Here is a 22,395-nt window from a genome sequence, read left to right as displayed (position 1 = left end):
ATTCCTTCTGAAACATCTAAACCCTGGAATATCCAACAACATTCCTGCCTCTGTGATATCCAAGTCTCTGTAATGGCCACACATTGTAGCTCCAAGTACTGATCCATGCTGTTTAAGTTCATCCTTATTCCTGACACTTCTTATGTTAAAATAAAAAAACACACAACACCAGGTTATAGTCCAACAGGTTTAATTGGAAGCACACTAGCTTTCGGAGCGATGATCCTTCATCAGGTGTTGTGTGATTTTTAACTTTGTACACCGCAGTCCAATCCCGGCATCTCCAAATTATGTTAAAATAGACACACTTCAACTCATCACACTGACTGCAACTTTGCCCTATCAACTGTCTACCCTTCCTCACAGACTCTCTGCACTCTATACCTGCTTGTTCACCAGCTACCCCATCCTGTGATCCATGGCTCTTGTTCCTATCCCCCTGCCAAGCTAGTTTAAACCCTCCTGAAGAGCTCTAGCAAACCTCCTGCCTAGGATATTGGTGCCATTCCAGTTCAAGTGCAAACTGTCTTCTTTGTACAGGTCCCACCTTCCCCAGAAGGTATCCCAAAGGTCCACATATCTGAAGCCCTCCCTCCTACACCAGCTCTGCAGCCATATGTTCAGCTGCAGGTACTCTCTGTACCTAGCCTCACTAGCTCGTGGCACCAGTAGCAATCCTGAGATTACTCCAGTTGCCTTTTAGTCCAACCTAACTCTCTGTACACTTTTCAGGTCCTCATGGGCGGTACGGTGGCACAGTGGTTAGCACTGCTGCCTCACAGCGCCAGAGACCCGGGTTCAATTCCCGCCTCAGGCAACTGACTGTGTGGAGTTTGCACATTCTCCCCGTGTCTGCGTGGGTTTCCTCCAGGTGCTCCGGTTTCCTTCCACAGTTCAAAAAAAAATGTGCAGGTTAGGTAAATTAGCTGAGCTATATTGCCCGTAGAGTTAGGTGAAGGGGTAAATGTAGGAGAATGGGGTCTGGGTGGATTGCGCTTCGGCGGGTCGGTGTGGACTTGTTGGGCCGAAGAGCCTGTTTCCACACTGTATCTAATCTAATCTAATCTAATCTAATCTCTAATCCCTTTTCCTAGCTATGTCATTGGTACCAATGTGTGCCATGATTTCTGGCTGCTCACCCTCCCTTTTAAGAATCGTGCAGACTTGATGCAGGACATCCTTGACCCTGGCAGCCAGGAGGTAACATGCCATCTGGAAGTCTTGTTCACGACCACAGAATTTCCTGTCTGTTCCTCTAACCATTAAAACTCCTTTCACTAACCTTTTCCGATTCTCCCCCCTTGCCTTCTGAACCACAGAGCCAGGCTCAGTGCCAGAGACCTGATTGCTGTGGCTTCACTCTAATAGGTCACCCCACCAACAGTACCAAAGTGGTATATTTATTAGCGAGGGGAAGGGCCACAGGAGATTCCTGCACTGATTGCCTATTCCCTTTTCCTCTCCTGATGGTCACCCAGCTATGTTTATCCTGTAATTTAGGTGTCACTATCTCCGTATAATGCCTCTCTATCACCCCCTCAGCCTCCCGAATGTTCCAAAGTTCATCCAGCTCCACCTCCCAAATACAGTCTGTGAGGAGCTGGAGCTGGTGATGCCAGCAGGGACACCATTGGTGACCCTTACCTCACACATCCTGCAAGAGGAGCACGCAACTGCTCTAAGTTGCCAAAAGAGATTTACAAAAACAACCTTTCCTTATCAACCCTCCACGCAGAGTCTTTTTTTTCGGTTAGAGGTGGAGGTTGGGTGGCAGACACTACAAGTGTAGTGTTTTGGGTTTAACCACTGCCTGAATATATTAGTTCCCTTATCCAGCAGTTCCTGCATCCACTTCTGCTCCTGCTGATTCACGAGGTAAGTATTTCATATTTACCTTCCCTACCTCATTTGTCTTCCTAATTATTGCTGCATCTGGATATTAACCTTTTGGTGGTACCAGTACAAAGGCACCTAGATCTTTCTGTACTATGGCATTCTGCAATATTTTTTCATTTAAAGGTTTGCTGCTATTCTATTCTATGTTGACAAGTTTAATATGTTCAAATTTTTGCACATTAGCGTTCACCTGTCAAATTTCTGCCCTTCAGTTAAGGAGTCTATAAAGGGATACATGGATAGGTTATGTCCTCTTTATAACTTGCTCTCCTATGTGTCTTTGTCATCAGCCAACTTAGCAACCAAGCGTTTATTCACATCATTATTACACGTGATAAGTGATTGAGGCTCCAGTGCTGATCCCTAATGCACTTCATTGATTACATCTTGTCAACCTGCAAATAATCCTGTATCCTTATGTGTTAGCTAACCAATCTTCCATCCATGTTTCCCTTTATAAAATGAACGCTAGTTTTATGTGGTGACCTTTTGATGTGATACCTTATCAAATGGCATCTGAAAATCCAACTGCAGCAGAACCCAAATGGCGACTTTGGTTTATAAAACCATGTGGAGCATGGATAGGTAACTAAACAAGATCTTTTCCCTGGGGTAGGGGAGTCTAGAACAAGAGGGTTAGGATGCGAGGGGCAAGATTTAAAAGGGACCAAAAGGGCAACTTTTTCACACGAAGGGTGGTAAATGTATGGAATGAGCTGCCAGAAGAAGTGATGCATTAGCAGCTGAATGTTTCCTTTAGCTATGTTGATTGTTGTTTAATGAATTTTAATATATTAGTCAAAACACAATTTCTGCTGGTCACTACACAAATCCAGAGTTTATTTTGTAAGGGGAAACACAATAACATGGATGGAGGACTGTTAAGCTAACAGGTAGGAATAAGTGGGTCATTTGCAGGTTGACAAGATGTAATCAATGCAGTGCTACAGGGATCAGCACTGGAGCCTCAATCACTGTAACAATGAAATGGATAAATGCTGGGTTGTTAAGTCTGCTGATGACAAAGATGACAAAGAGCAAGTTATGAAGTGGACATCTACTATCCATAAATCCCTTTGCAAACTCCTTAATTGAGGAGCAGAAATTCGGCAGATGGAGACTAATGTGCAAACATTTGAGCGTATCCAATTTGTCAAGGTGGAATAGAGTAACAGGAAAACTTTAAAAGGAAAAAGATTGCAGAATACCATGAAATATCTAAGTGCCTTTGTACATGTATCACAAAAATGTTAATACCCAGATGCAGCAATGATTGAGTTATAAAGGAAAACCATAACATATAAAGGAAAAATAAATATCCTGCGATTTGCATGAATTATAATTTATTAATTGGCACTGACAATGTCTCTGCTTGCACAGTTCACCAGGTGGTTTATATGGTTGTGACACTGGCTACAGGTTAATATTTATCTGAAACCAGGTGGTTTAAAAAAAACTTCAGGAAACCTTTCCATAGTACTTGCAATTAATCAATCAGATTTTTGTTTTATTGGTTTACTTCCAGCGACATGGAGGCCCTCTATTGACTAATGTTCCACAACACAATATACCAGCATTGATGGAGTTATTACGGGAAAAGGAAGAACGAATCCTGGCCCTAGAGGCTGACATGACAAAGTGGGAGCAGAAGTATTTGGAAGAAAGGGCAATGCGTCATTTTGCCATGGATGCTGCTGCTACAGCTGCTGCTCAGAGGTGATGATCAAGCAGGGTGAAGGAGAATGGGCATTGGTCTTAAAGGAGAACAAACGTTTTGGTATAGCAAACAAAAAACTGCGAGTTAATAAATCACTTTCAGTAATCAGTAATACTGGTCAGTTGCTGTTGCTACCCTGACGCTGATCTTCCAAACCCTCAAACACAAGTTATTTTTCATTAATGCTACATAGGTTTGTAGACCAACATATACCTTATTTGATACAAGGACTCAGTATCCTTTCTTTGTTTATTTCTTCATGAAATTTAGGCATGATTGGAAAGGCCCCCAAAAATTTCTCATTTCTTATTGCCCTTGAACTAAGTGGCTTGCTATAGACTGTTTCAGAAGGCAGTTAAGAATCGACCACATGTGAGTCTTGAGTCATGTGGGTCTTATGTAGGCCAACCAGAAAAGATTAGCAGGTTCGTATACCAAACGGATTTTTACTATAATTAGTGATAGTTTCATGGTCACCATTACTGAGATCAGCTTTCGACTGCGATTTATTAATTGATTTCAAACTCTACGAGCTGCCATTGGAAGATCTGAACCCATGTACCCAATGCATTTCCTTAATCTATGGTTTATTAGTTCAGTGACTTTATGCTACTGTCTCTTTTTGGTACCTTATTTGACGGTTTCTCTCAGCTTAACGGCAAGTGTATAGTTGTTGACAGAGAAGAGGGTCCTGTGATTTTTTTTTTGTTTACTCACTTATTTTCCTTCCTTTCATCTCTCCACAGTTTCTAGACTCCACTTGATACCTTCAGTGACAGTATGGCTGAAATTGTGAATTAATCATGAAGGATATTTGGGATAGTCACTTGCTGTTGACATTGCCTTAACACTTCACAGTGTTTCCTCATGTAGCGAGCTTGTTTTTGCAGCGGTTGAAGGCTAAATATACAGGAGCACAAGTCAGTTCCTTCAGGAGAGAAAAGGAAATGAAAAGAAAACTACAGCAAGAAGGAAAATAAAACAGAAACGAAAAAGACTTTCACGGGATAAAAGTGACTTAGATAGGCAGTTGCCAGTTAATTCCTACTTTGAAATGCCATTTTCTTTAGGTTGTTGAATGGCCCATTTGATTGATTCAAGGAAATTGTCATCTTTAATATTACCCCGCAGAGTAAAATGCTTACATTTTCTTTAGACAAGGTAGAGTGGAAAGGCTAGCCCACTTCCCCACAGGTTATCCTTCTTATAAAACCTTTTCTAATTTTGGTGCATTACAGCTTTGGAGTTGCCTGATCCTGTGGACATCTAGACCCTGCTTCATTGGAATGTCAATGGGTCTTGGGTGTTTGAGTGCACTCACAATCCCAGTAGGCATAATCTCCTATAAGAGTCCCATCTAGAAGTTTGCATGTGAAGAATGGTATTTGTTCATTGATTGCTTTTGCTGACAATTACAGAGACCACTCACTGTGCACATTAGCAGTGGCAAACATGTAACAGTGATGTCAGAGGTGAGAGAAATGGCACAAGTGGAACAGGTGTCAATTTCGTGTTTGGTGACAGAAATCAGCGTGGTATAAGACTTTTTAAAAATATCTTGCCATGTGAAGCACATGTTGAAATGTCTCAGTGGTTATGTAGAAGAGATGTTGGAGTGCATTACGACAGCACACTCACTCACACTAAATGTGAAATGTGCGAAATCAAATGTAAAACATTTTGCATCAATTTTATTAAAATATAGAGAGACATGTACCTAGAACAGTTTGTCTGATCTGAATCATCATATGTTTTATATTTGATAGCTCACTTATAACAAGTTATAAGAGAAAAACATGTCCAAGTTGAAACTCTGAAATAAAACAAATTGCTGTATATACAGAAAATGCCTCCCCATTTGAAAAGAGAACTGACATATTAATACTTTAGATCGAGATTATTTTTAAAATTAAAAAAAAATGTTTTGTGTTAAGTGATTGACAAACACTTTGAGAAGGAAAATGCTTATCAGGTACAGGTCCTGCAAGGTCTCATTCACAACTATTCTTTTCCAGGGCTGAACTTGTAAATTAGCTGATTGCTGCATTGAAACATTAATTTATATATATATCTCTGCTGATTTCTATTTTAGGTAAAGTGGGCATTTAATTAAGTCCCTATTTTTCTACTGTATTCGTGGTGTCAGTGTTGTATTCATTTTAAAGTAGTTTCTTTGTTGTATCCAGAAGGACAACTGACCATTGACTTTTATAAAAGGATAATTGAACAATGAGGAAAAAATACTAAAAGGATTTTTTTGTTCTTCTGTTACCAGGGACACCAGTATAATAAATCATTCTCCAAATAGCAGCTACAATGACAGTTCACTGGAAGTACAAAACTGGAATGAGGAACAGGAGAATGTGCAGTCAATTCAAAGATACCAAAACACAGAGCAAGGGTACATGTTCATTTCATTCTCACTAATGCATGACAACCTATATCCTTTGAAACTTGTACAAAATTATCATTGGATATTTTTTGGATGGAGTAATTTAGTGCATTAAATATACTAACTGGTCATAGTATAATGAAATTGCCATGATCCCAACAATTCCCATTAACTTAAAATATTCATGCAACATCATAATTTACAAAGGATAGGTGCTACAGAAGCAGGCCTTTAGATCCAACCTATATTTACGCTGCACTCATGCCCCAGCTTTTTTTGTCCAAATCTGCCTTCATAGTCATGTATTCCCTTCTCTCTCAAATGTTTGGATACCTTCCTCGTAAATGCATCTGTACCACTGTGGTAATGTGTACCATATTCTTACCACTCTTTGGGTTTCTCTGAATATTGATCTGATTTGTTGTGGCTTTCTTGTGGGGAGGAGCTTAACTAGAAGCCATCGACACAAAATCTTTTAGAATTTTAAAGATTAGGTCAACTTTTGATCTTTTTGCACAAGAGACCCAGATGGCCAATACTTTCCTAAGATATGAAAATCATTATGGAAAAATTTGTCCAGTAACATAATTTAGGTAGTGAAGATATTGAACATGAAACAGGAAACAACTTTAACTTAGCAGAATCCAAATTTAAATTAGTCTGTGAAATTAAGGATCTGTAAATTAATTTACAGGTATGATTATGGGAGTGAAACCTTGAGTTATTTATAGGACAGTTGGATGCTGTGTTGGACTGTATCGTTATCTGAATGGATGAGATAATCTGGGTAGAATTACCTTCCTATTTTTTGTTTATTTGATCAATAAAATGTAGGATATGGATGAATAAAACTCTAAATGACTCAGTATTTTGTTCTGAATCAGTGTTTACTGATTATCTTTCTTTTGCTCAGATGAGGCACACATCAATATATGGAGAATTAGTTGTCACTATGGCAACAAAAGCTTTATGCATGTGCAAGATATTTGACTACATGTCCTGCAATGTGAGAACCCAAAGCCTAGGCAGACTGCAGAGTACTTCAGATGGGTTAAAGAAAATTCAGTTTTGCAAAAGAGTATGCAGAACAGTAGTGTGTAATATGCAAAAGAGGCATATATGAAATTCTTTTGTTTTGATTCCAAGGGTTTTAGATTGAAAGTTGTGATGCACCAAATGGTTACGTAGTTATGTGCACCTTTGATGCCAGATATGAAGAATGGTGAGTTTCCAGTAAATATTGAATTGCTCAACACAAGTGAGCTTCAGGTCAGAAGACACAAAAAGCTTTAAAATGATTATGGTAGTTAATGAGTACAAACTAGAAATCTTTAAATAAAAATATCTGATAAATAGAACAATTTTATTTCCAACAGGGTAGGAGAGGTTACAGGCTTCAACAGCATTTCTAACAGAATAAAAAACCTTCATGCGCAGCTTATAGAGAAGGATGCCATGATAAAAGTACTCCAACAACGTTCTCGAAAGGAACCAGGAAAATCTGAGCCTGGATCCCTGAGGCCAGGAAAATTAGTTTCATCTGTACATGGAAACATGGTACTGCATTCTTTCCAGGCGTCCCTGAGTAATGATGCAAAAAAGGAGGATAAGAGCTGGAAGGGAAGTGTAGGTAAGTATATTAATTATATAGTTGTTTCATTGTAACTGAGAAAGGAAAATATAATTACAAAATCAAAATCACCAGTACTTTCGTAACCATTTGATCAACATAATGTGGGAACATAAAATTGATATTATGCAACTATATTTTAAATAAATGCCCATAAGAACACTTGAAACCTCTAATTTCTTCTGTAGCAGCCCCAGCATCACCAGTGGTCAGTATTAGGTACTTCTGGGACTGCAAGACGATCACTGAATGATGGCCACCAGAGAGAGGTAGCTGTGGGGTTTTTAACAAAGAGAAATCGAGGAGCTTAGGTATGGGTTGTGGGGCAAATTTTGAAGGCTGTAAATGGGAAGCACAAAGGAGGGCAAAAATCTTGGCACAGGAGATACTCCTGATGTACAGAGGGCACCCCTTTCGGTGACTATCCTCCCCTTCAATAAAATTGTTTAAAATTAGATTCCCCACTTCTGTTCACCTTTCACAAACCAGTGTTTCATGACAGTGGAAATGGTCTCAGTCAGCCTAAAGTATATGCAGGCTGTTAGGCACATTATAACACCATGTAATTTGATGACCACGTCAGTGTTGGCTGTAAGGTAATGCAAAATAATTTGCATGATCTCCTTTTCCCTAACGAAAATACAACTGATACGTGCCATAAAATCCAATCTAATGTTTTACTCTTGTGTGATACAATTGACAGGACAGTGGTAGGGGTATAGTGGGCAGTGTCTGTGGCCCACAGTACAGTGTAGGCCCCCCCTGAAGGACATTCCTGTTGCACTTCATTCCAAAAACATTCCATAACACTTACCTTTCTGTACCTCTTTCTCTTGGCCTTGCTGCCTTTATGAAGTATCGACAGTGAACACTCAATTACTAAGTTGGTAAAATTGTTTTGGTGTTCTTTAAACGTCCATGGAGTCATAGACAATGCAGGAAGAAGCCATTCAACCCATTGAGTCTGCACCAACTCTCTGAAAAGCATCCCACTCTAACCCCCTAACCACACATGTACCATTGTTAACCCATGCAGACACAGGGACAACTCCACAAGGCTGGAATTGAATCTCGGTCCCTGCTGCTATAAGGCAGCAATGCTAACTACTGTACTGCCATGCTGCCAGTGAATGGAAGGAGTTTAAATACTTCCTTAAGTCTATAAGGTCAGAAATCACATGACACCAGCTTATAGTCGAACAAATTTATTTGAAGTCACCAGCTTTCATAATGCTGCCCCTTTCACCAGGTGATTTCACCGAACAAAAGGGTAGTGTTTCGAAAGCTTGTGATTTCAAATAAACCTGATGGACTATGACCTGATGTCATGTGACTTCTGACCTTGTCCACCCCAGTCCAACATCAGCACCTCTACATTAAATCCATAAACATGCTAATAAGACCTTTTTTTTTGTATTACTGGCCAGAATGTAGCTTTACATTTTCAAACGCCTACTAATTAAAATCCTTTAACAACATTGGACTATAATGTCCTAGATACATGTCTTAAAATAACACCATTACAACAGTTTAAGTTAGAGGATTGGCCTAATTTAAGTTTTCTTACTTTATTTTTATCTTACTTTCCTATATTTGTATGCTGCTGCTTCTCCTACAGACCAGAGAGATAGCCATGGGCCCCAGCTATACCTGAAACTTTATTGCTGGAACAGCACAGCAGGTCAGGCAGCATCCAGGGAACAGGAGATTCGACGTTTCGGGCACAGGCCCTTCTTCACAGGCCCTTCGGCCTGTGCCCGAAACGTCAAATCTCCTGTTCCCTGGATGCTGCCTGACCTGCTGTGCTGTTCCAGCAATAAAGTTTCAACTTTGATCTCCAGCATCTGCAGACCTCACTTTCTCCCCAGCTATACCTGCCTCTTTGTAGAATACATGGAACAGTCCCTCTTCTGGACTTACACCGGCACCATACCCAACCTTTTCCTTTGCTACACTGATGATTATATTGGCCCCACATTGTGCCTCCATGAGCAGGATGACCAGTTCATCAACTTCACTAAACACCTTCCACCTTGACTTCAAGTTCACATGGACCATCTCAGACAACTCCCTCCCCTTTCTGGACCTCCCCGTCTCTGTCTCCAGCGACTGACTCAATATGGACATCTATCTCAAACCCACCAACTCCCACAGCTACCTTGACTACACCTCCTCCCACACCCCCTCCTGTAAAAACGCGATCCCTTACTCCCAATTCCTCTCCTTCTGCCGTCTGTGCTCCCAGGAGGAGCAATTCAACTCCAGAATATCCCAGATGTCCTCCTATTTCAAGGACCGCAATCTCCCCTCTCACATGATCAACAGTGCCCTCGATCGCATCTCCTGCACTTTCCATACTTCTGCCCTTGAACCCCACCCCCCTCATCCGCAACAAGGATGGAACCCCCTTAGTCCTCACCTTCCACCCCACCAATCTCTGGATATAGTGCATTATCGTCTGCTATTTTTGCTACCTACAGTCAGACCATACCACCAAAAATATATTTCCCTCCCCTTCTCTATCTGTGTTCCGCAAAGACTCCGCAACTCCTTTGTTAGGTCCACGCCCCCTTCTACAATGCACCCTCTACACCTGACACCTTTCCCTGCCACTCCATGAGGCGTAAAACCTGCACCCACACCTCCCCCTTCACTTCTGCTCAAGGCCCTAAAGGATCATTTCAAGTATGGCGGCGACTTTTCTACACATCCACTCACCTCATGTACTGCATCCATTGTTCTCGATGTAGTCCCCTTTACATCAGGCAGAGGGAATGTCAACTTATGGAGTGGTTCAGGAAACATCTCTGATCCGTATGCACCAAATAACCCCACCACCCTGTGACCAACCACTTCAACTCACACTTCCCCGGGGACATGCAATCCTGAGCCATCTCCATTGCCAAGTCAAAGTCACCTGCCAACCAGAGAAAGAATGCCTCATTTCCCACCTGGGGACTTTACAACCATACAGCATCAACATTGACTTCACCAGTTTCAAAATCTCCCCACCCCCTACCTCATCCCAGATCCAATCCTCCAACTCAGCACGCCCTGTGCTACCTGTCCAACTTTCTTCCCACCTATTCACTCCACTCTCCCCACTGACCTATGACAATTACCTCCCACCTGCATCTACCTATTGCCATACCACCTACCTCCCACCCTCAGGCCCTATTTATTTCTCAGTCCTTTTCCTCCTCCACATTCCTGATGAAGACTTATGCCCGAAATATTGACTCTCCTGCTCCTCGGCTGCTGCCTGACTTGCTGTGCTTTTCCAGCTATGTAATTTTTTTACTCTGATCAGTGCTGCTCCTATAGTCTACTTTGGAGAAGCATTTGGGCAATGGTTTATCAACATTAATGCCTGTTCTTTATTTTATTAATTAATGTTTAGAAGGAGTTGTATTGATATTTATGCTGACAATATCAGTCTTTCAAAATATTCTTAAACAACCAAAATTAAGGAAAATATTTCACTTCAAAATTAATTTAGGCATCCTTGGAGAAAAAGTTAATTTGCTATAAAATGTTCTATCAATGGGTACATAAAATAATACTGCTACAACATTGGCATAAACAGCTGAAACAAACCAATCTTTCTTCTTCTATATTCACAACACAGTAAAATTAAAATCTTCAAACACTCCCAAAATTGACCCCAATAGTTCCCAAATTTTAATTAATCAACCTCAGACTTTGTAAATAATCAATTCTCAATGTCAGTTTGCAACTTAACAATTTAGTAATCAAAATAACTTTAGTAGAGCAAACCTAAATAACAAAGCAATTAATTGTTCTGTGTTTAAACCCCAAAACATTTGTTGTGTGCCCTGTTAGACAGACAAACAAACACAGTTAAAGGATAAATAAAAAAAAACAAAACTGGCCAGATTTATAAGTGATTTTCATGGTACATTATTCCACAGGCATAGATGATGGTCTCTTGGTTGATTTCCTGAAGATGTCAATCAGGTTCATCTTTACAGTTCAGAAAAAGGCAGTAATACCTAAAACCTAGTTTTATAGAACATAGAATAGAACATAGAAGAATACAGCCTCATGAGAGGTTAGCCTTTCAAATCTTCATGCAATTACATTGGCAGTTAGACTCTTTCTCACTGAAAACATCATCCAAAACCCAACTAAAACTCTGACCACTCCATGATAGACTGCCTCTTCCATGAGGTCCCAGTTATCATTTAACACCTGCCATGTCCTTGAGCACAAGGTCCTTTCCAGACTTATTAGAATTAATTCCCGGATACCGACCTCATTAATAGCCAATTTTTGCTTTGTGTTTAAACATAGTGTTATTGCCTGGTGATGAAGCATCTGCAGGACCATTGATCAGGAACTGCAATTCCTGACTAGCTTCCAGGCCTGTCCTCACAAATAAACTAAAGCTTGTTTGGTTTGTTTTCCTTTCAACATAAGCTGTTATCCACAATTTTAAAATTGTCTTTAGCTCTCAGTTTCCTGTTCACAACTTCAAAGCAAAATTGATAAAAGAATAAAATAATGAAAAATCAGCAATGGTTCCAACAATATTTAAGTGCTATATTTGAATACATTATCCAGTTTGTTGCTCAATTGTCCAACAGCAGTTGATTCATACCAAGAAATTCCACTAAAATTCCTTCACTAAAATCCACTTCCAACTCTGAGAGCAGAGACTGAGTGATGGAATTTGTTTCACAGTAATTCATTCCATCTGTACCTAATCCTGCCCTCAGTAACAGATAGGCTCACATGTTCTTCATAGATTATAATAGTTTTTGGATCACTAATCTGAAATAACTAGTAGGATCAATAATTCAGTAGAGACCACAATTGAATCTGCATTTCTCTTGGTCTGAACTCCATACAAACCAGTTTCACCTCCTCTTGTCAGCTAGTATAAAAGTAAACTTGAGCATTTCGTAAAACTCAGGGGCAGACTGCCCAATTTGGAGTAATGCAAATTAATATTCAACACCCCAAAAATACCATGGAAAAATCTTCTATTTACAAAAGGGATTCATTTACAATTTTGCTACAAGTAACAGAAGAAGATTTATTTCAGCTTTCTTGTGATTTTCTGTGACATAAACAGACTTTTTAAAAAACAATAAATCCACATAATATCCACATGGCTACTCTATGGTCACATTGTGAGAGCAGTGATCAAAAATTAGAAAGTGAAGCATTACTCACTAGTGTACTATGCACACTAAGGATTTGCACTCAGTAAAAATATATTCAGAACTTGTTTTACTATTGGCTACATTTCATAGAACCATGCTTGGGAAGTAAGGAAGGATGGGTGATGGGAGAGTGAGGAAGAGGATCTCAAACCATTCTCTCAGGTTAAAGGGTGAGTAGATTTGTTGAGGCTAGTAACAGCAATGTTTTAAATCAGGTTAGGAATTACATAGCGAGCAACTTAACATTGCACTGTTTTTGAAGTGTTCATGTTTGAACTTTACCATTGCAAATTTTACCTGCTGGAATGCATCTGTGATATTTAAATCTGTTACACAGCCAAGTTTACTGCATTTACATGATGCCAGATTTAAATTTGTGAATGAAAAAAAAGCTTAGCTATTAATCTTGTTGCATTTCACAGGCTTGCTTCAAATTAAAGACAATCAAGAAAATTCTTTGCATACCTCACTTCAAATGACTGCAACTTCGCTCCCAGTGGTCTCCACACATACTAAAACTGGCAGTAAGGATAGCAGTACACAGACAGATAAAAGTCCTGAACTCATCCGTCCAAGTAGTGCCCCAATCCATGGCAGGCGAAGGCTCAGCACAACCCCCTTCAGCAGCCCCATCGTGAGACCAAAATCAGCACGAAGCAGCACAGAAAAATTAGGTAAATTGGACTGCTTGTCATAATGTTGATTTTTAGTTAATGATATGAGGTTCGCTCCTCAAAATATCAAAAACAAAGTGTTTGTCTAATCCTCCTGATTTATAAACAGCAATATTGCTCAAACAGGTGAGTATCATGGGATTGGGTGTACTCGAAGACAGATCTATTAGACTTAATGAATGAATTATTTATTGCCACCTGTATTTTACAAATATGTATAGTGGAAAGTCTAATATACCACCATGCTCTGGAACCAACTGAATTACAAAAAATATTAAAATATATCTAGAATATAACTAAAAACAGAGTTTTCCTCCCTCCTTGTGTTCTGCTCAATATCGGAGAGCAGGTGTCTCCACAACAGGCTCCAGGCCCACAAATGCCCCCACAATGCAGTCCAATCCAGGAGTCCCACTCTGAGGCCACTATCACCACTAATGCATTCCAGGATTATCGCAACCACTGCTCCAGTCAATCCACCCAGGATTGACAATTTGGGCCTATCGCATGGTCACAGCTGAAGCCCAACATCCCGATTCCAACACCAACTGCAGATGCCTCTTTCTTCACTGAATGAAGCAGCTGCCCTGCTGTCACTGCCATCTTGAAAGCCGATACCACCACCTTCAGTTCTGCACTGTTGGGCCCACCAATGTTGAAATCACTGGTGGTCTGGCACCATCTATCACTACTGGACTCATGCTCAATGCCATCACAAGCTTGATTCAGGTTCAGTCTCCCCCTGTGCCAGCCTCACTGTCATGGAGGAGCCGATTCTTGCTGCCACTGCCGCCCATGCTTAGGAGGCTGGGCCTGCTGTCGCCTTACTGAAGACAGCAAAAAGGCTTTTCAAGAGGCAAAAAAAACCAACAAAATAAAAGAACAAAAGTAAAAAGTGGAAGTAAAAAGACAATCAAAAAACCCTGATAAAAAGCAAACAGAAGCAGACAAGCCCCAAGCCAGGAGCTCAGACAGAGCACTGCTACTCTGCTGCCATCTTGAAATAGAGTCCAGGTGAACTTAAATTCATAATTGTGGTTTGCTATGTTATTTTCACCCAGAATCATGGAGCACTTCCTCCACAACTGCACCAATACCTTTGATTTAATATTCATTTTTAAATAGTCTTGATTTGGTAGTGCTGGTGTTGGACTGGGGTGTACAAAGTTAAAAATCACACAACACCAGGTTATAGTCCAACTATAGTGCTAGTGCTTCCAAGCAAACCTGTTGGACTATAACCTGGTGTTGTGTGATTTTTAACTTTTAAATTGCATTATGAACTACCTGCAAAGAATTCGAAACTGGCTACAACATGTAAAGAAACAGTCCAGACAAATTGCAAAATGGTTGTCGGTGTTTGCAGCACTAGTGGGTTTTGGTGGTGATGGTGGGGGGGTGGAGGAGGTCGGAGGGAGGAGGAAGGTGCAGCAATATTAAAGGAGGCTCTGTGTAGATATGAAATAGCTCTATTTGTACATGAGTAAACATGGATGTTACACAAATGGAATTGTTTCTCAATGCAACAATCATACCAAGCATGTGGACAGTGACATTTCTCATACAGTACAACCTCAATTTTCCGAACATTGATTATCCGAATTTCGGATTATCCGAACAAGATCTCAAGGTCCCGGTGCCTGGGTAAACAGTGTTATCCGAATATTTGATTATCCGAACAAAATACTCCTCACCTGTGTCGTTCGAATATTCGAGGTTGCCCTATATATGCTGTCTTTTGAGATATCTAATCATTACTGGGCCTGTGATTAGAGTGGTCAGTCTAGACATACTAAAACAGAATTAGAAAAGAGATCATTAATGTGGGCTTCAATGATCCCTGATAGAAATGTGCCTATCTGAATTCAGCTTAAAAATCATGTTCATTTCAACTTGAATACCTGCATCCACTCATCATCAACATAATCACGTGTCCACTGACGAAGGACTCAGAACAAATATCACGTGTGCTGTTAGACACCATATTGCTGTTAACCGTTTTAGGAAAGGGATGAGAAAACAAAAAAAACGTAACAAATAATTTGATTATAATTAATTATAAATAATTGCTATTACAATCATACATCAAGTGGGCGGCACGGTGGCCCAGTGGTTAGCACTGCTGCCTCACAGCGCCTGTAGACCCGGGTTCAATTCCCGACTCAGGCGACTGACTGTGTGGAGTTTGCACATTCTCCCCGTGTCTGCGTGGGTTTGCTCCGGTTTCCTCCCACAGTCCAAAGATGTGCGGGTCAGGTGAATTGGCCATGCTAAATTGCCCGTAGTGTTAGGTTAAAGGGGTAAATGTAGGGGTATGGGTGGGTTGCGCTTCGGCGGGTCGGTGTGGACTTGTTGGGCCGAAGGGCCTGTTTCCACACTGTAAGTAATCTAATCATTATGTTGGAAATGGGCCTTTTGTGGATTTATATACTGGATAAAACTTAAAAGTGTTTTAGGAATCTTTTCTTATTTAAAAATTTGGAAGAGTTGTGAGAATTTCAAACAGCAATCATGCACAATTTGTTGCAATTGCACTAATTATATGTTCATAACGAGGAATTAAAGTTTTCAAAACTTTTTTGCAGGCAGAGCCCTTTAAGATAGGCTACTTCATTATGAGGTTCAAAAATTTAAAGGACTAGTTCACTCTAATGTATTTTCACCTCTTTAGGAGATGCTTCCATCATTAATATCAAATCACATGACAGCAAAGGAAGAGGCAACTATCCCTACCACAAACCTGACTTTGACGATGATGTGGTGGAAATCCTCATTTAACAACAGGAAGTTGCGGCTGTACACTCCATAGAGGATCAAAGCTTGCACTAAAAGCTGGAGAATCAAGTGTATGGATCTTCAGAAGTTGAGGACTTTTTTGAATAAGGCAGAAACTGTTTGGAAGTAGATTTGTTTCTAAGCAATTACGAGAAGGATTTTGTATCTAGATGTGGAACATGATATTAAATAAGTTGGGAATGTAAAGAGGAAGATGAATAGATGAGAGTAAAAGGATATGGTGGATATTTTATTTGGAATGTATTTGACAGCCTGTAATCTTTAAAGGTATGAGCAAAGAGTACAGTATTTTCAATACCCTGATTCATAATGATCTATCTATGCATTATCTTCAATTCATATAGAAGTGGGTCAGTATTCTTTTGTCTCTTTTGCACTTCTGCTGAAAACAATGATTATGTACAGTAGGATCTTTATTGCCTTTCAATATTCAATTGGAATATAAATAGGCAGATGAATAAATAACATTCTGCCACTATTACATAGTGTATATCTACTATTTCTCTACTTGAGAATTTTGCTGGTGTAATACTAGAAGCATGTCACAAAACGTTGAGTCCTGCTTTCTGTCAATTCTAAACTTAGCATATAAACATCAATTTGAGAAAAGGTCACTACTGCGATAATGGATAATGTGGTATTTTAAAAGCAGATGTTTTGGGATACGCTATAGCCTCATATTGTATCTGTAGTAATTCTTTCTTAAACGTAATAAGCCATAACTAAAACAAAAATAGAGATAATGAATATTTATGGCAACAGAAATTGAAGCAGGGCCACATGCTTCTCATTAGCATTGAACATCACTATATAACTGATGACCACCACAGTATTTATTCCGTGATATAAATAATGATCAATCTCACTAATTCTGGTTAAGTAAAACATTATCTGTACAAACACCGGATTGCTTTAGACAATGATGGTACTTGTAATGATGAATCTAAATAATTACTGATAACAGTAAAAATTAGGATTGTTTTCTGTACATACTATCGAGCAGTTAAAGTGATTGTAATGACAGTTAAAGCAATATTGTTGGTTACATTTTCCCAGGACCCAGTTACTCATGTTTGGCATAAAAATAGATGCTTATATTTATAATAAACTTCAGGCCAAATTGAACCAGCTTTCTGCAGTGAAATGGTTCAACCTGAAAAATATAAGCGCCAGAGTTTTTGTTAGAATTCAGAATTACAATACATAACAAATAATATGGCGATTTACAAAGTATGGTTAGATGTTCTTTAGATCAGATTGCATCAATTTGTATTTTTCAATTCTTGTAATCTGGGCAAAATTTCATAACACCGATCCCAAATCCATGCTTATATTGAGCATGATGAACACCCACCTGGTGAAATGCTGCCTGCTTTGTCACAGTAATTGATGCTATTCCTGATCTAGCAGAGCAGAAAGTCAGCTAAAACAAATTATGTGGCCGGATCTAACTGCATCTATCTAAATAGTAGTAGAGTCTCAAAATATAGACCCTACAAGATTAAACAATTTCTTAGTTTGCAGAAAAAAAAAATGTTGTTGTAGAACTAATGCTCCAATAAATTTTGTGGCCAGTATTTAGTTTAAAGTACAGATTTGCATTTTAGTCTGGAGCATCAATATATTTGTATCACTTTATTGAAACAAAAGAAATCATTGCTTGATTGACAGCCCAAGTTTTTTTTTAATGCTGAAATCTGTTCTGTCAATGTTCCATACACAAGATAAAGAGTACTCTTTTCTGGTCTGATTGATGTTTTTATAAGAAATTTATGAGTGACTTTTTTTAAGCTTTTCTGTATTTGAGATTATTAATCTAGAGTTTATTGGTTCTTTAGTATTTACACTGGTTGAATGAGCATGGAAGTGTTAAGAGTTGGCATGATTGGGAAATGGGAAGATCATGGGTGTGAGGGAATATTAGTTAACAAAGTACCAACAAACTAAGGTTTTTTTTTAACCAGCCTGTTTTAAAAGCAAGATGCTGCAGATGTCCATAACCTGAAATAAAACAAGGTGTTGGAAAAGCTCATTGCGTCTGGCAGCATCTGAAGAAAGAAAAGCAGAGTTAATGTTTTAATTCTGATTGAAAAGATAGATTGGACCTGCTAAGTTTCTTCAGAACTTTTTGTTTTTATTCCACATTGGTATTCGCAGCCTCCAATCCATGTCCATGCGGCCTGACTTCACTCTGCAAACATTCCTCAACATGAAAACAACACCAATTAGGAAACTTTTTGCCTCAATATCAAGCAACTCACCTCAAAGATAAAAATCCAGCCCAGGATTTGAGGTTAGTTTTAAGCACTGCTTTAAGAGCAGAATTGAGGAAATGTTACGGTAAAGTTATGGTATATATAATGGGGAGCAGAAGAACATTTTTGATTGGCAAACTCCAAATTTTTTATTCAGCTGGTTCTTCTTTAATTGGAAAAGGTCATAGCTGTCCACTTTATTTACAATAATTTGATTGGCTAGCTTTTGGAATTCTATTTTGTTTTTTATTTCACTATTTAAAACAATTATTTAATGGTTCCTTCAGAGTCTACCAAAGTAATTGTCATTAGTAAGTTTAGACATTGTTTGTGAGATCAGACAGTACAGCTACCTTTTCTGAAATAAAGTTACTTCTGAATGGTCCAAAACACGTATTCCACTTCCACAAATCAAAATTTACCATTTGCACCTGCGTTTCCAAAATAAACCTTTAGATGAATTTTACATATATACTTGAAGTACACTGATGTTGGGCATGGAAAATCATATGTAAATTTATCATAATTCTGATTTACATAACACTACCTACAGTTGCCACAAAGATCGTGCATGCTCAGAGAAAAGGTTTATGACATTAATGAGCAATGGAAAATATCAGCCAGTCTCAAAGATGATGCTGCAGGAAGTATGTGTTTATAAACATTCATCAGAATTTTACATTCATTTTAAAAATAAAAAAAAATCACAGCCAAATGGAGGTTGGCTAAAGCTTCCTCCCACTTCTATGCTTGTCCTTGCTTCCATTGGGTCCCCACATCATTTGATTGTGACATCACTAGCTGTGGATACAGTGATATCATTAGAGCATGTGAATCCATTTTCTATGGCTTAATCTGTCACCATCAGTGGCATCACCAGCCATTTTGCCACTAAGGATAATCGCTGTTAGGGAAACTGGACAGTTCGGGAGTTTGTGGGCATGAGAATACTACATGGTGAGTGACAATTAATAAAATGGAAGTTAAAAGTACCACTGTTATGGCAAAACTAAAAGTCTAATAATTGACTTGTGGGCTTAAAGATCGTAAGAAATCACAAAATGTAACTGGTTAAGTGAGACAATATGCACCAGTTTAATAAAGTTCTATTCCTTACTACCATTTAGCAATGCTGAACAATTAGGAATGATGGTGCACGCTAGAAGACATCTCGACATCTGGAGGTTTGATAAAATGGAAGTTCCCATTTTAGCTGTCTCGGTCTTAACCTATTTATGTTTGCTGTCAGCGTCTATTGATGGAAGCGAAGCAAATTAAATCTATTGGCTTCTATAATGTGTATTTGCTAATGGCTAAAGAGACACTTTATATTTGTAAACTGGGTGAGTCAATAGGAAATTCAAAGCTATATAGTCTTAAAATGCTTAGAAATTTTACCAATTAAATCAGGATCATAGGGGTAGAGTGCCTACCATAAGTCAATGACAACTTCCAATTCAATTAGGGGCAGGTTAGGTCCTCAACCAGGTCAACTAGAAACCAATTTAGTTACATCCTTGTGCCAGGTGGAGAGAGATATGTATATAATGTGATGAGACTGTTCAGTAAAAGTTGATGGTCTCAGGTGGGCAGGCAAGTTCCTGATCAGAGATTTTTGGAAAACACTACCACTGACAAAATCAATGATCTAATATGGAATATTATGGAATGTAATTATACAGAGCATCTGAAAATGATTAGGGCAGAGTTCCTTTTCTAGTTGGTGGACAGGGTCACACTGATCATTAATTCAGTCTGCAAAATTTAATTTTGATAACCTTATTGACATGTGGTCCTAAATGGCTCTCATCGTTTCACTAATACATCATGTCCATTTTAAAAAGTGCTTTTATTTTAAGTATTTAGTAATTTTCTTATTGAAGAAAAGTACAGCATTTTCCAGAAGCCTGATTTTGGCCATGATATTATACACTTGCTGATGTTTACTTTCTAATTGTTTGCTGAGTTCACTACTGACACCACTTTGTGTTATTTTTGGCTGACTTATGTAACATAGTCTATGTTAATTCGTGCAGTTGTGAACATACTTATTGTTAGGGAGAAGAAAGGCAATGGCTGGCCAGTGCTGTACAGGTAGCTGATTATATCAAGGGCATGTTTTTGTACAGTTGTCAATGGGAGAAAAAGGACTTGATGTCACAAAGCTGTTTCTCAACTAAAGTGTCTTTCTTGCCTCATTTTTGAATATTTGCTTATTGTACATAATAAAGACATCATATTTGATGCATTGCATTATTTTTAAAGGCAATTTTGTATTGAAAGCATTATAATTTCTAATATTAGATTTTTAATTACTTTATTCACTGAGAAATTTGCTTGTAAACGCTCAACATTTTCTGAAATAACTAAACCTTCTCCAAAGCTCACTTTAAAAAGATTGATTTTCAAATGTCTTGATGAACTGTCAAGGGGTGACAAGAAACAGAGAGGAGCAGTTAATATATTTTTCAGGCTCTTGAAAGGTTTGTGATGTAAGTTTCCACTGGTCAGTGTTGGGAGCCTTGATCTTCCTGTTATGTATGAATGACTTAAGCACAATTACTTAAAACACAATTTTAACAAGTGCAGGTGTATGAAATTATGAACTTCAAGGTGAGTGGTGTAGAACTTCAAAAGAATACAGGTGAGATGGTAGAACGGGCAGTCGAGTGGCAGATGCAACTGCGAAGTCAGTACTTTTGTCCTTATAGAGGTTTACAAAATTATGAGGGGTATTGATAGGATAAATAGACATAGTCTTTTCCCTGAGGTGGAGGAGTCCAGATCTAGAGGGCATAGGTTAAGGGTGAGAGGGGGAAGATATAAAAGAGACCTAAGGGGCAACATTTTCACACAGAGGGTGGTACGTGTATGGAATGAGCTGCCAGAGGAAGTGGTGGAGGCTGGTACAATTGCAACATTTAAAAGGCATTTGGATGGGTATATGAATAGGAAAGGTTTGGAGGGATATGGGCCGGGTGCTGGCAGGTGGGACTAAATTGGGTTGGGATATCTGATCGGCATGGACGGGTTGGACCAATGGGTCTGTTTCCATGCTGTACATCTCTATGACTCTATGCCCCTCATGAATTTATGTACCTCTGTAAGATCACCCCTCATCCTCTGATGCGCCAAGGAAAACAGTCCCAGCCTATTCAGCCTCTCCCTTTAGTTCAAACCCTCCGTCCCTGGCAACATCCTTGCAAATCTTTTCTGAACCCTTTCAAGTTTCATAACATCATTCCATTAGGAGGGAGACAAGAATTGCATACAATATTCCAAAAGTGGCCTAAGCAATGTCCTGTACAGCCACAAACATGACCGCTGAACTCCGATACTCAGTGCTTTGACCAATAAAGGAAAGCATACCAAATGCCTTCTTCACTATCCTATCTACCTACGAATCTACTTTCAAGGAACTATGAACCTGCACTCCAAGGTCTTTTTGTAAAGCAACACTCCCTAGGATCTTACCATTAAATGTGTAAGTCCTGCTCTGATTTGCTTTTCCAAAATGTCGCACCTCACATTTATCTAAATTAAATTCAATCTGCCACTCCTCGGTCCATTGGTCCATCTGACCAAGAACCCATTGTACTCTGAGGTAACCTTCACTGGCCACTATGCCTCCAATTTTGGTGTCATCTGCAAAATTAATAACTATTCCTCCTATGTTCACATCCAAATCATTTATACAAATGACAAAAATAGTGGACCAAGCACCGATCCTTGTGGCACACCATTGGTCACAGGTTTCTAGTCTGAAAAGCAATCCTCCAGCACCACCCTCTGTCTTCTACCTTCGAGCCAGTTCTATATCTAAATGGCTAGTTCTCTTTGTATTCC

The 22,395-nt window shown here is 39.2% G+C and overlaps 1 protein-coding gene across 4 annotated transcripts in view; it reads left to right on the top strand.

Moving 5' to 3' along the window:
- Positions 1-20,807, top strand: part of LOC122550565 (angiomotin-like protein 1) — a 260,953-nt gene extending 240,146 nt beyond the window's left edge. For all 4 annotated transcript variants that reach the window (XM_087988016.1, XM_087988017.1, XM_087988018.1 and 1 more), the window contains 5 exons: positions 3,422-3,612; positions 5,889-6,014; positions 7,382-7,635; positions 13,247-13,498; positions 16,170-20,807. In XM_087988016.1, the coding sequence (XP_087844142.1) occupies positions 3,422-3,612; positions 5,889-6,014; positions 7,382-7,635; positions 13,247-13,498; positions 16,170-16,276 (930 nt within the window). In that variant the 3' untranslated portion in view covers positions 16,277-20,807. The remainder of the gene's footprint in view (positions 1-3,421; positions 3,613-5,888; positions 6,015-7,381; positions 7,636-13,246; positions 13,499-16,169) is intronic.
- Positions 20,808-22,395: the final 1,588 nt, after the last annotated feature.

The sequence above is a fragment of the Chiloscyllium plagiosum genome, unplaced genomic scaffold (genome assembly GCF_037043375.1).
Source record: "Chiloscyllium plagiosum isolate Xiang-an unplaced genomic scaffold, Cpla_swu_hap1 HiC_scaffold_6, whole genome shotgun sequence".
Lineage (NCBI taxonomy): Eukaryota > Metazoa > Chordata > Chondrichthyes > Orectolobiformes > Hemiscylliidae > Chiloscyllium > Chiloscyllium plagiosum.
Note: the sequence above shows the minus strand (reverse complement) of the source record. Positions and strands in the feature narration are given on the sequence as shown.